Source organism: Ischnura elegans, chromosome 12 (genome assembly GCF_921293095.1).
Source record: "Ischnura elegans chromosome 12, ioIscEleg1.1, whole genome shotgun sequence".
In the NCBI taxonomy this organism is placed as follows: domain Eukaryota; kingdom Metazoa; phylum Arthropoda; class Insecta; order Odonata; family Coenagrionidae; genus Ischnura; species Ischnura elegans.
Genome location: NC_060257.1, coordinates 29,025,174 through 29,040,720, shown reverse-complemented (window position 1 = coordinate 29,040,720; position 15,547 = coordinate 29,025,174). Strand labels below are relative to the sequence as shown.

General features: G+C 37.8%; 1 protein-coding gene across 1 annotated transcript in view; it reads right to left on the bottom strand.

The window, feature by feature from the left end:
- Nucleotides 1-15,547, bottom strand: part of LOC124169342 (HIV Tat-specific factor 1 homolog) — a 109,479-nt gene that overhangs the window by 3,464 nt on the left and 90,468 nt on the right. Inside the window, exons 4-6 of the mRNA XM_046547924.1 lie at nt 8,141-8,313; nt 5,101-5,287; nt 2,039-2,175 (exon numbers count right to left, since the gene is read on the bottom strand). Of these exons, the coding sequence (XP_046403880.1) occupies nt 2,039-2,175; nt 5,101-5,287; nt 8,141-8,313 (497 nt within the window). The remainder of the gene's footprint in view (nt 1-2,038; nt 2,176-5,100; nt 5,288-8,140; nt 8,314-15,547) is intronic.

The window sequence follows — 15,547 nt, the reverse complement described above, 5'->3', positions numbered from 1 at the left end:
ATTTCTGTATATCTTCTATATTATTTCTACTGTATAGATACCTTTTTCTCAACTTATACGCAACCAAACTCTACAAATGAGGTACCAAAATGCACAGAACTTATCACACAACATGCGACGGCATATCTTACTTCCTAAATATTGCTATTGTTTCCTAAAATTGGTTTTTAAATGATTTAAAAAACAACAAAAAATAAAAAAAAAACAAAAAAAAAATGGTATATATTCCTGACGTTAACGGCACACAAACTGATACATTTGTTCATTTGCAACAATATCTCGCATTCTTTAAATAACTTTTATCAAAATGCGGCTGATTCCACATTCAAGTCTCCTGTTGATACGTAAGTATGAGTCATCATGTGCGTTTAACAGAGGATAGTGTAATTACTTGCAATGTTGTGTTTAAAGAGGTCCTCTGACCTCAATTTGTACATGAACATTCCAATTAAATTTGTATATAAGACCCTGCCTTTTTTTCTACATTTTAAAATTAGAAACGCGCCTATCCCTCTGTTGACCTGCATTGAAAAGAGTGGGGGAAGCCCGCTGGGAGCGGGCGCATCACGCTCGTCATGTTTTTATAACAGAATAGCAGATTTTATACTTGCAAATAAGCTATGGTTCAAGTAATCCGAGTCCTTTTTATTACACCTTTCATACATGCTTCACGATACACTCAAATGTTGTGGGGGCCTCCTAAGCTTGGGGCCCACAGCGATTGCCGACCAGCCGACCTGGCCATACCACCCCCTAGTCCAACGCAAAAAACCAAGAGATAAATGGCTGGCACAAAGGATACAAGGAAGAAGAACACCAGGGTATTGAAAGAACTAGCTAGGGAAAGGGAGAAATTCAGGGCTATAGCACTCCAATTTTACACGTTGCGTATGGATGGCAAGAATTCTAGTCATTTTTTTCCCGAACGTTCCGGACGGATGACGAAGATTCTCGTCATTTAGGCACGTCAACCTAAACAATTTTAAAGCGTACAATACGTATTTGTTAGTACGTTTTCAGTTGTTGTTCGTTATTCATAATGAATTGATGCATCATAACGTTTGATTGGATAAAGTTATATTCTAAACATTAGCTTTTTAACCATGTTTAAACCAAAGGCATTATGCCCTAATAGGCACATATTTCCAATCTCGGCGTTCCTAGGAATTTAAATACCTCGGTATGCAACGTGTTAAGATTGCAGAACAACAAGTAACACTCATATCAAGGGTGGATCCAGGATATTTTTCTGGGGGGGTGGGGCACAAGGGGTCTGACTGGTAAACAGTCTTCTCATATATGGGATTAAAAACTACATGTAACAATTACTCTACAAAAAATATTTTTAATTTTAATATAAAAGTTATAGATATGTAAGTATTAATAAATTTTATATTAAAATATAAAATATATTAAAATTCGTACTACAAATCTCGTCTATTATATAAGCATCTTGGGGGGGGGGGGGGGGGACATGTGCCCCCGTGCTCCCCCCTTAATCTGTCTATGGCTCAAATCATCAATAAAACTGACAATCTTAGTAGTTACTGGCATTTCAGACAATTTGGGAAAATGTAGGGTGATGAACTTTAGTATAGAAAGAATCACTTGGCTTTAATGCAAAGAAATTGATAGGTTTAGTTTGAAAAATGATGCTTTTTGCAGCATGATAAAGCTTCGAATTCATTAGTAAATATAAAAAATTAATTAACCATTACAGTGCAATACATTCAAAGAACTGACTAAGTTTTAACTGGCATTCTTCACCAATTTATCTGGAGAAAATGCCAAATGATGTCTTTGATTCATATTTTTACAAATTCATGAATTAAATTTTTTCTCCAAGACAAAAATTAACTTATCTTAATACAGCTTATCCAACAATAATTATTACTGCACTAATCTACATGTTAAGCTCTGAATAACATGGGCCAAGCACTTTCAAGTGAAATTGAACTCTATGTTACTGAAATGTATTTGAAATGAACATACAATAATTAGCCGTCTCATCCCGGGATACTTATACATAATAACTAACCTATATTTTGTTTTCCCATCCCAAGTTTCAGCAACCAGTCGGCGCTGGCCAAACCATCTCCCATTTAGAAGTTTCACGCATATGTCTGCTTCCTCAGCATCTTGGAAAAACACTTGGGCAATGCCTTCAGGGTGGCGCTAAATAATAAATAAAAATAGTCAGGAGTTTTTCATCATTCAAACATGTACTTGCTTACCTTCTCAGCAAATATACAATGAGGAACAAGCATTTACCAACTTCAGTAATATAGGAAGGTAAGAAAACATCCATGCAAAAAGTATCTGATACATTTCAAATAAAATGCTTAGTCAAACATTGATTAAGGGAGAAGCAACTGCAGAGTTATTTCTCGAAAAAATTTAAAGATGGTAATCTTAATAATGGCACTCAAATGAAAGTTTTTATTTTGCCTGCTTAAAAAATAAGGAATACAAATAATTGATGAATACCTAACAGACAATTTTCTGATAAAAAAATTACCAGATAAAATTATCTAAATCACAACACAAATGTGAGATGCCCCCTAAAGATCTTCACATAGCTGAATGTCCAGCAATTTTATTGATGGAGTATGGTGAATGGTTTTGTGTACCAAATTTCAGCAGCAAACTGGAGAGGTTAGGGGAAAGGTTGTTATGGAATCGGAGGTAGAATTTTCATTGTTAAGTTGCAAATCATTCAGTTTGCAACAATCAAGCATTGAGTAGACTAATGCTCAGGTGCTCGCTACTACTCCATTCATATTATCACCAGCTGTGAGAATAAAGGTGTCTTGAATGTATGAAATTTCACTGTTTAAGGAGGCAGTGTTGGGCAAATCATTTATAAAATGATGAAAAGTGATCCTAGAATAGAGCCCAGGGGAACTCCCACTTAGATGACTTTGGGAAGTAAGTTTACAATTACAATGCTATCCTTAGTTCCATGGAAATACATATTTTACTCATTGTGGGCGATGCGTAAGGCATGATTGCATCCATGAAAGAACTTTACTTGATATTCCCATAGATTGGAGTTTGGTAAACAAAATAGAATGATTTATATGGTCAAAGGATTTGCTCTGGTTAAAGAAAACACCTGCAGCCATCTTACGGTATTGAGGTATCACTTAAAAATTTTAAGGTTTTGAAATTGATGAAGGATTTGTTGCTTTCTCGGTGAATCTTGCTGATGAAGACTTCTCGGGAAACCAGCTGGGTCAGGATGGACATTGGTGCCAACGTTTCGATAGCCTTCTCTGCCATCTTCATCAGAGTGAACGACAGACCTGGTTAGTGCCAGGTTTATATACACAGTTGGGGCAGTCAAGTCTCCTCTGATTGGTCAGTTTTTTGGTGTCCTACTTCCTCTCAACGTATTTATTTGATAATGAAAGATGATTTGCAATTTTCCACAAAAATAAATTTAATCTGACCCGAGTTTCGATGTTACTACATCATTTTCAAGGTACAAATGTTGGTGAGTGAGTTCTCCCACTCCTGCTTCCTAAATGTGTATAAATTAACTGCACTTACCACCATTTGTACCACCATTTGAAAATGATGTAGTAACATCGAAACTCGGGTTGGATTAAATTTATTTTTGTGGAAAATTGCAAATCATCTTTCATTATGAATCAATTCCACTCCATCTCGCTTGATTCCTTGAATTTTATATTTATTTGATGATGAGATTCCAAGTTTTGCTCAGGTTGAAACCCGCACCTCTATTCATTGTATTATTTGTGAGTCTTATTTCAATTGCCTCTTTGGTAAGCTGATCCCAATATCCATTTGCCTTGCAGAAGATTTTGGTTTGATTGAACTGAATGGCATTATTGTATTTAATGCATTAGTTGGGTATGGCAGATTTCTCCGGGTATCAAGTCTAATGCAGTGTTTGTGCTCCGATATCATGGTTTCAATTGTTCTTCCTGTTACGCCATTGTAGCTATCTCTGGATTCACAGGCTATGTGATAGACGCCTGAGGTCTTGAGTCCAATTTTATATTTAATCTTCACAAGTTGGCCCTTTAGTTTTTCTGGCGGCTTGTGAATCATCTCAATGTTACGTTTTCTGAGAATGCAAGACAATTTCCCTGAAATGGTGGATACATATCAGCAGCCTTGGTTTTAAAATTGGAATATTGTGGTATTTGTTGAGTAGTATTCCTGAAATCCATGCTGAGCATTTTGCAGTATGTTGTAGGGTTTCAGGTAGCAGAGTATGCACTGGTAAAATAGTTTCTCAAATATGTATCTGGGAAAAGGCTGAGAGCACGGATATTTGTCTGTAATTATCTGTGTTAGAGAGATATACTTTTTTATGCATTAGGGTAACAGTAGCAGATTTGAATTGGTCAGGGAAAATGCCATTATGTACCGATACTTAGACACTATTGTCCAAAGTCCATTCATAGTAAAATTCTCATTCCTTCATCATCATAAGTCAACAATCATAAGATTGGTTACATGCAGGTCTCATGCTCAGTGCAGGCTCCCCATTCCGCTATCACGTCAGCTACCCTTTACATAGTGACACATTTCTTCTTACTCACATCAGGTCTTAAAATATTGGGTGGAGTATATGCGATTCCTAGATAAAAATGTGGTTGTTTCCCTTGCATTCTAAATCGCAGAATAACAGCTGATAAAGTAAATTTTACCACCCGGAGCAGTAAAATGAGTGCCGCTGTACTGACCACTTTGGTCTCCACCATCACTCATAAGCAGAAGAACTGCTCCCCTCTCTATATGAAAATGGGAAGCATAATTGTTGGCGGCCTCCCATTGCCAAGTCACGGCATCTTCCCATGCTTTGGGTATCATTTAAATGGCCTATCTCATCCAAGCACTGACCCACACCACAGCGGAATGCCAATGCTTTTTGTCAACGACTGCCTATTTGACAAGTAAACTTACTTTTATTGCAGCGAACCACTAGATTTAGAGCTTGACCCACCATTCACAACCTGGTAGATGGTGGAGTCTTTAAAGGCATTGATGCACAAAAATGTTGGTCTATCATTCAACGTAGGAATTTGTTTGAAGGAAATAACTTGAACTTTCCTAAATTGTACTTACATCGTGAATGACAACCTTCTTCAGTTGCCCACACTTGGAACACTCCTCCCGAAGGTCTTCTCTGTACTCCAAAAGAAGCGCAGCATTCTTATCAAAGATCCCAGGTTCAAAAAGATTCTTGATAACAACACAACGCTCGTTTCCAGGACGCTCACCTCTCATCTTGTCTGGTCGCCAGTCGAACAGCCTAAGGGAGAGAGACGACAGAATTCAATAGTACCCTGATTGAAATGCTTCAGAAGAATAACTGATGTGTGGAGGTCATACTATAAAATGCAAGGAAAAAAGCAAAGGCACCTTTTAAATGCAATAATTAACACATTCAGAGCCTACGGTGAGGAATAAATATTTACTTAAAATGCAGCTGCGCATTTGATTAATTTATACAAAGAATTCATTACTGCTGAATGGAGTTCTACCACCCTATGCCTGACACCATTCCTAATTCATTTTATTGGTAAAAATTATAAATGCCATAGCCATAATATTGATAGGTGTTGCTTAGTAGAATTCAATTAGTCTAAAAGATCAACTACTGTCTGTAATAAAAAGCAAGACAACAGAGTTTGAGGTGCTCTATAGTTTAAACAAAGAAACCAATTTCAATGCAAGAAAAAGGAATTGAGAGACTGCCTATATCCATATTGGATCATGTCGTTTTAACAAACCTACCGTATTTCTTGTACTTAGTTTTTTCTCAAAAAACTACCCTTTTTTATAATGAAACACTGACTTGCAATTTTCCACAAATATAAAATTTAATTCGACTCGAGTTTCGATGTTACTACATCATTTTCAAGGTACAACGTAACGTACAACGTACAAATGATGTAGTAACATTGAAACTCGAGTCAAATTAAATTTTATATTTGTGGAAAATTTCAAGTCAGTGTTTCATTATGAATCAATTCCACTCCATCTCGCTTGATTCCTCGAATTTTATACCCTTTTTTATGATTAAATTCACGTTGCCCAACTTTAAGTGCTTGATTTTCCCATAGTGTTCACTCCCATAACTCCAGTAATTATGCATATAAGAAAGCTATATCTAAGGTGCACAACAGTACCAAGAAATTTTCAATTGCACAATAGGGTGGTTTCCTATTATTTTTTTATTGCCTAAATCGAAAGATTATTACTCCTGGAGTACGTATTTCAGGCTTTTAGATTTTTAAATGACGATATCTATTTTTCGCGATTAAATTAAAAGTGAAAAATTTCAAGCGCGCAAAAACGCGACGCGTAAGTAGGAACGCATTTCTGGTTCCCCCTCCTGCCTTTTGAGGTGACCTTGATCGAGGCTCTGAGCGCTGATAGGACGCAGGATGCCAGCGGGTAGCTGAGTACCTTGCTGAATGGTAGCGCTTGGCTTAAAAAAGGTTTATTAATACCTTATCAAACGAAGAAAACTTTCCGACCTTAGCCAGTTTTAATAGGTGATTATTAAGACATGTTTCCCTGAGCTCTGTGCCTCATGCATGCATTGGCAACCTCAGACGATGTATAACTCCTATCCTCTCGTGTAGAAACTAGGTCCCTGTGACGTCACCTGGAGTGGAATCGCATGGGCGCCAATCTGGCCTTTTTCATATGATGATAAAATTGATCATTAACATACGTCTAAATTGGGATTTCTAAAACCAAATAATTTGTATATTATGAATACACTAATGAAGAGTAACGAATCGCAATCAATGCCTTTCATTTTCTTTGATGAAGGAAACTACCCTATTGGTTTCAAAGTTAGCAAGGAGTAAGGTGTACCAACAGTTACTGAGGATTCCCTCATCCATCATGCACTGAATGATTTGATTCCAGATCTGAATGTGTCTGAAACACATTGATAACTTAAGGATCAGACCTTCATGAAAAGAATATACAAAGTTTTAACATGAGATTCTCCTGGTAGAGACAACAAAAAGCTGATTTTGTTCTGTTAATTACTTAGGAAATAGGTGTGTTGTCAAGACAATTACAGCATCTATGAAATTCTCAGGCATGCAACCAAGAGAGAGAAGGGTGTTCATTTATACAATAAAATCAGGTGTAAAAGGATTTCTGCCACATACTAATATCACTTGGGAATCCTAAAAAATTCATGGTCATAACTTTAAAATTCACTTACCTCACGCCCATCTATGATACTTTACTCACAACCTGGTTAATATTACATGAAAATATGGTGAGAGCTTTCAACAGAAAATTATTTTGATGGAAAATAGATACAAAGGAAAGTGGAGAATAAATATGATGGCTGACTACAATGAATGCTTACACCCAAACACACTCCAAAAGTGGATGTTTTTGCAAGTATACATTCAGAGTATATTTCCTGTTAAATATGTAGCTATATTAATTTAAGTATACCGGGACTAGCCACGGTGATAACTTTTACGGGAGTCACCCGCAATGCACAATTGTGCGAAAAATCCACAGAGAAAAAATCATTCGCCTTGACCGGGATTCGAACCCGGATCCCTCGATTTCCGGCCGAGTGCTTTAGCCAGTTAAGCTACCGAGAAGAATGACGCCTCGGTAGCTGAACTGGCTAAAGCACTCGGCCGGAAATCGAGGGATCCGGGTTCGAATCCCGGTCAAGGCGAATGATTTTTTCTCTGTGGATTTTTCGCACAGCTATATTTATCTATTACTGATAGTTCCCTGACACTTTCATTCCATCCTCCATGAAAATATTTTCACTACCTGCAAGTGCTGCTATTGAGAAAAGTAATAAAAAATTACTATTCTTTCAAATTCACTATTTTGCGATTTTTCAAAATAATAACCTGTAGTATGACAGAATTTTTAACATCATTTTCAGAATCTACATAAAATATCTCATCAATTACACCTGTTCACTACAAACACATAAAACCTGGTGAATACCTATAATTATAATAAAAAATGAAACACCTAATATTTTATGGATAAAGCAACAAAAAAGCCACTCTTTAAAGGACTAATCTTGAATTTCCACCAAAAAGGACCTATGTAAAACTACAAATGGTAAGATAATGCAAATTTGAGGGAGATAACTCACTTTTCTTGCATCTTCTTCAGCTTTTCCTTGTCCTTCTTACGTTTTTTCCGAGGTTTAAGATTGGCATCATATTTGTCACCCTTCATTTGGAATCTTGCACGTTCCACATGAACTTTCTGTCCTTTCAAATCTGAGCCATCGAGCAACTTCAAGGCCAATTCCACAGACTCGATCTTTAAAGAGAAAGAGCACTTGGTAATATAAAATCTATATCATACCAGAGTAAAATATCTACAATAACAAAGTGATACCATAGAGTAAGTATATACATAGTCTATGGTGATACTGAAGGACCAAAAACAAATAATCACTCTGTTAATTTACCTTCACTAACTTCCTCAATGAGCACATAACTACAGTTAGAGAAATCATAATGCATAAATAGTTTGAGAAGAAAATTAGTAAGGGAGAGTTTGGTTTGAGAATGGGATCTATCGTGGCATTAAAAATAGGCAGACTGCAATGCAATTTTCAAATATGATAAATTTCACATTTTTTGGCAATACGATGATGCTTTAACGATAATCTCTAGCCCTAAAAATGAATTCCTGGGTTTGATCCAGTATGACTGTAAAATGAGGTATATACGAGAATAAGAAAAATGAATCTAATAATATTAATTCTCATTTTAAACTGATTTCCATGTTATACTATACGGAAAATTATTTATTAATCCATTATTTTCAAATACATATTTAGAGATGCCTTTTCCTGTGAGTACATACTACCGGAAGACATGTGTTTTTTGGACAAGCATATATAAATTGAGTCATAACATGAGGGATATGACCTAAATAAATATGGATGCATCACACAGTTTAATGGGTAATTAGTTAACAATTGCTGTGATTGACTGATTTTAATTGACAGACAGTTTGAAAAGGATGGAAAAATGATTTAATTTTTCAATAGATTGCATTCAAAGTCTGACACCCAATCTTTCTCAAGAGCCCTTAATTTTTATGGGAATAACATTTTCTCCTGAAACAATTACTTTCTCTGCTTCAATTCAACCGATTCGCATCCATCTCCTGAGATTTAAGTCGACCTGACTTTTAAAGAATTTGAACACATTTGTGGAGTTGGTTTAAGTAAGACATTTAATACAGTATTTGTTGACTAATTTTGACCAAATTTTGGTATGTTGTTAAGAGTTAGCTGCTCTTACATTTGGTTGAAGTATAAATAAATATTTATTAGGCGATTTACAATGGAAAAAATTTTCTAAATAGCCACCAGATGGCAGCTACTATCAGGTACACTATCTAGACAAAAACTTTCAAAAAACTCATAAGATAGCAGCAAGATCAACTGATAGATATCACTATGTATTCTGTGTACCGGTACGCTTGTTGTGTTTGTGGCCAGCTTCAGGCCGTGTACTTGCACGCTTGTGGATGAAAATGGGTTAAGCAATGCATTCAAAAACTCTGTTTCCATTATAATGTACACCCACTCATATGGAGAGGTTTATGACTCTGATAAAATATATCAACAAGCACTTAATTTAGTAATTTTTTTCCATTCACATTAGTAATATTGACACTCAAATAGATAGATCGTGTGAGTAACGTTGAAGTTCCAAGAAGGGTAGGAGAGAGGAGTAGTCTTTTGAAAATCCTGGGTATAATGAGGGACAATTTAATCAGCCATATCATGAGGAAGGTGGAAGGAAAGAACGACGGAGGTAGGCTACGGATCAGATACAGAGAGCAGGTGATTAAGTATGTAAAGAAGAATTATGTATGTGTTAAAAGATTCGCTGTGATGACAGAGAATGAGAAAGGTAACAATAAACCAGGGCCGGCACCCAATAACAAAACTGATAGACCCACGCATCCAGGGAGGGGATTGGAACGGGAAGGAAAAAGGGTGGAGGCACTGCTGCGATAGGAGCCCGTTGATGCCTCCAGGGTAAAGTTAGGACTGGAAGGGAGGGATAGTGAAAACTCTCGCCGCTATGAAAGCGACGAGCGCCCACTATTAGCGAAACCATTATTTACTGTGCCAATGATTTCGGAAGATTTTTCTATAAAAGAGAAAAATACAGTGATTAAATCAATTAAAATACAAAGCTGAAAGGACAATTGAGTTCACAGTCGCATTAAACCAATCTTTGAATGAGACCTTGATGGTAAACAGGCCTGATTTTCCTGGAGGCTAACTAGGCTTCAGCCTATGGCCTAAAGAGCAAGAGGGGCCTACATTTAAATTGCTAGAAAAAAATTCGCTATTCGAAACACAGTAAACACTATCATTTATTTTTTATAAAGGTTAGTACCAATCACAGCATGTTTCATTTCACATATTGTTATACACCACAGTAATTACGTATTTTATCATATCTCGTGTAATTAACAAACTTCAAAATGAAAGGTTTAAGGACCTAATAAGTGGAATATCTAAGGGCATATTGTCATCGAAATCCGGTCTTGATGACAACAATAACATTGAGGTTACGGGATCAAATGTCCTAAGCTTTCGGCAACTTTGCAGTCACCTTGAGCGATCTATTTCTATTTACTCAGAAGAAAGCACGTGGTATCATGTTTACTTTATCAGCCCCCTATGCTTAAGCCACGGATATGTACATTCTACAGGATCCTCATGTTATCCTCCAGATATGTTGCCACTTATGTGTAAATTACGGTCAACAGCCCACGTTGACTTCCTCATTTAGGATTACAAAAATCGCCACTCGTATTGCTGATGGGCAAAATGATCTAGATTTCACGGAGAAATAAGCTAAAATCAGGGCTGATAACCAATATTTACATTTCTGATAATGTGACCTCTATAAATCATAACTTTTCATTGATATTCATTAAAAAAAATATTGGAAAAAAATGGATCGCAGTGCACTTATTGCCACCTTCAGCTGGGATGGATTTAGGGGAGATCACAGGGGTCATGACCCCCCAAATTTTATCAAAAGTTTTTTATTCATATTACTTTAATAGTGTTTGTATCCTTAAATGTCTAAAAATTTTCAATTTCATCTGTTTTTAGAATAAAATTGAAATTTTAGGCTCCGAATACGTAATAAATGGGTATTTAAAAAAATTTACACGGGAGAATTCTCTTTTCCCGCCGGGGAGTATTCCATACTCCCCGGACCCAGGTCATGACCTTCCCCACCAAATTTGATTTTGAATCTGCATCTGCCCTACGGAAACTTCTGAAAACCGATTAAAAAGCAACCGAAGTGACACAAAAATCAACCTCTTACGGAATGCATCCTTTTCATCCTTTTTGTAGTCCCCCGTGAACATTACAAAAGAGGATCCTCAGGCCGGCCTCTAAATGTGTTATCACCCACCGCGCACTTAAAAGCGTTTACGAAAGTCACCACTCGCGTCGCTGGTGGAGAAAGTGATCCGAGCTTCACGGAGAAATAAGGTATAATCAGGGGTCTAAACCGAAATTTATACATATCGATGGCTAAGTTCTGACAACACGTAACTCAAAAATAGCAACTTTTCCGGAGAGCAAACAAAACGACTAATTTATTTTACTAGCACACTGAAATTAAAAACAAAAAAATTCATAAAACTAAAAAAGAAGCATTCATTTGCAAATAAATAGTTGTTCTTTGCTTGAATTTTATTGTTTATTAACAGTAATAACTCAGACAGGCCAAATTTTGAGATACGTGTTGTTAGAACTTAGACATCGATATGATGGTGTGGTCTATCAAATTCATAACTTTTCAATGACATTCCTCGAATTACAAACATTACAATGCAAAATATTGAAAAAAAAGTGGCTCGCATTACACTCATCACCACGCCGCGGACATGTTCGAAAACCGATTAAAATGCGACCGAAGTGGCAACAGAAGTCAGCCTTCTATGGGATGGAATTGGGCCTCCTCTATGCAGGCCCCTCACCTGCGCTAATGCCATCCTTGGTGTTTTATTTCAAGCCTGTCGCGTGAACGGCGGTGAGATTCACATTTATTGCTACGAGAAACATCCAACGCCGTGAACTTCGGTAAAATTGCCGTGGGAATAAAATAACCCGGATGGCGTAGTGGTATGAGCAGTGGCTCGGAAAGGCTAAGGTCCGTGGTTCAATTCCCAGTTCAGGGGAAATTATTCTTATGGCAATAAACGATCTGTTTACATGTAATACTTCGAAGTCTCCCACGTGAACGGCGGTGAAATATACATGAATTGCCACGAGAAAAAATTCCCCTGGACTGGGAATCGAACCACGGACCTATGCCATAAAAAAATCAGGAACCTGGATAGCGTAGTGGTATGCGCATTGGCCCGGAAAGCCAAAAGTCCGTGGTACGATTCCCGATTCAGCGGACTTTATTCTTATGGTAATAAAGGATCTGTTTCTATTTACGCCGAGGCAAGCAACTGGTATCGTGTTGACTTTATCCTTTGCCACCTAAGCTTGAGCATCGGGAAGCTTCGAATGCACACTTCTGTCGGACATTACCAATTGCGTAGACTCGTCGCTTCATCCCCGCGGGATTAGTCACCGTCTCGAAAGCCCTCCGCCTCCCGCCTACGGAAATAGCCAAACCACTCCGACACACTCGCCGAGACTATTTCATGCAAATGGAGACAGAGCCCTTTGAGGAGAGTCGAGAGCGGCGAGAACGAACCGGCAGCGATAGAGATGGACCTCTTTGAAAAATAACACGGCAATTTTCGTAATTTAGCGTGACATTATAATTTTCAATGGGGACTGCATAGAGAAGGCCCAATTCCATCCCTTAGAAGGCTGATTTCTGTTGCCACTTCGGTCGCATTTTAATCAGTTTTCAAAAATGTCCGCGGTGCGGTGATGAGTGCAATACGATCCACTTTTTCAAATATTTTGCTGTGGGAAAAATGTTTGCAATACCAAGGATTAGCATTGCAAAGTTATGAATTTGATTTATCACATACTTACTAGAGATACATGAAAATCGCACTTTCATTTTTATTTTATCGCACTTTCAATAACAGTTTATCGCATTTTATAGCGTCTATTTTTTATTTTCATAATGAGGTAGATGACGATAAAATGTAGTGAAACACATTTATATGACAAAATACAGAATATTTTAAATAATTATGTTGTAGAACAATAATAAATTAAGGAATAAGACATATAGTGGCGGAGGCGTAGCTTGCCCGCGCCCACTTGTAGTTCGCGGCCACGTAGAGTCCCAGCCAACTAGCAGCTGGCCAATCGCTCACATGCTTCATGCGGTGAGTGACGGTGGAGCATTTAAACTGCGCTCGGCACAACATGTACGAATTTTGCCGTCGAAAAGGCAAATTTGCGTAAAAATATCATAAAAGTCCAGTCATCGCATCTATGTCGCATTTATTAGCACACATCGCATTTATATCGCACTTGAGATTTTCACGCATCTCTAATCATTACGTATATAAATTTCCATTAATACCCCAAATTTTACCGTATTTTCCCGTGAAACTCGTATCAATTTGTCATCAGCGACGCGAGTGGCGACTTTTGTAAACCAATTTAAACGCGCGGTGGGTGACAACACATTTAGAGTCCGACTTGAGAATCCTCTTTTGTAATATTCGTGGGGACTACAAAAGGGAGGCTCCATTCCATAAGAGGTTGATTTCTGTGTCACTTCGGTTGCTTTTTAATCGGTTTTCAGAAATTTCTGTAGTGGCAGGGGCGGATTTAGCATCAAGTTGGTGGAGGAGGGTCATGAATTGAGTCCGGGAAATATGGAATACTCCCCCCCCCACGAGAGAGGGGCATTCTTCTGTGGAAACTTTTTGAGACTTGAAAACCGTGAAAATTTTGAAACCTTTGCAATGGGGAGACAGGAATTAATTGTAGCTTGCCGCTGTTTGTCTCCCGTTTTGTGGGCAGGCTGTTTTTGGTCCGTTTTTGTACTTTTTTTTGCCCGCAACTTTACGTAATGTTGACCTTCAGCGCTGGGACCAATTATAAAATATGCTTACAGAGATTCTGCGTCGAACGCAATATACCCCATCCCTGTATCACTTGGTACGATTGAGATAGACTCTAACGTGTGACTACGCAAAATGCAGATTGACTGACACACTACAAAATTATACAAATAGTCTAGGTTTGTTCTCGGATGAGAGTTTTTATTTCACCAGCTAAACGAAAGGTGTTTAAATTCATTGATGAATATGATGAAAGATGAATATATGGAGGCCAAAGCACTCCATGGGAGAAGTAGAATGCTAAGTTCTAACATCACGTATCTCCAAAGAGCAACTTTTCAGGAAAAAACGAGTAATTTTTTTAATTGTATACAATTTTAATTGAAATTAAAACAAAAAATACATACAACTGAAAAAGAAGCATACATTTGCAAACAAAGAGTTGTTTTTTGCTTGAATTTTATTTATTTTTATTAACAGTATTAGCAATATTGACCCAGACCGCCCAAATTTTGAGATACGTGTTGTTAGAACTTAGCCATCGAAGTGACTTTGCACGCAGTTACGCTCACAGGTGCAAAGTTATATACAACAAAGGGTGAAATTTACAATGAAAAAAGATTTGGCTCAGCCGGAATTCCAACACGGATCTTCCGATTGCCGGTCAGGTATGCTCGAGAGATCCGGGTTCGAATCCTTGCTAAGCCAAATGTTTTTTCATGGTGTATTTCATCCTAAGTGAATAAATGGTGGGGAAAAATCGTGCCACGAAATTTTGACCCTTGAAAGCTGATGCCAGTAACAACCATAATTACTGATATGTTTCGGTCGAATACGCATCATTTTTAAATGACAGAAACTTTGAGCCAATCGCTCCGAATGGCCGCGATTTAGATTTGTTGCCGGATGTCTTGGACAGTGGGGCAGCGAGGGGGGGAGGGTTTGTGGGGGATAAACCCCCCCAGACCACAGAGTAATTTTAAAATTTAATCCATTTTACTTAACTGGATGAATGTTACTTATAGAATAGTGTAAGGATTGATAGAATATCCCTCAGAAAACCGTAAAGCCCACCATTTTGAACCTTTTGTCTCAAAAATTGTCTTTGTCAAAAATTTGGGGAGGGCACCTACACCTCCCCCAGTATTAGTTGCTCCTCAACCCCACCAGCCTTAATTCCTAGCTGCGCCCCTGTCCTTGGATACATCGCGCTCTCCGGTAGGTAAAGCTACGGGTATAGCATTCGAAGCCATGAACTGCCCAGAGCATCCGGCAACATGGCAAACTCGCGGCCAATCGCAGCGCTTGGCTCATGATTTCTGTACATTAAAAATGGTGCGTTTTCAACCTAAACATCATAAAACATTTTGGTTCCTACCAGCATCAGGTATCCAGGGTTAAAATTTCGAGACGCAATTTTTCGCAACCGTGTATACATAAAAGCCACTTGTCTACGCATAACAGACTACAGACGCATTATTGATGAGAGGTAGGTACTAGATATCAC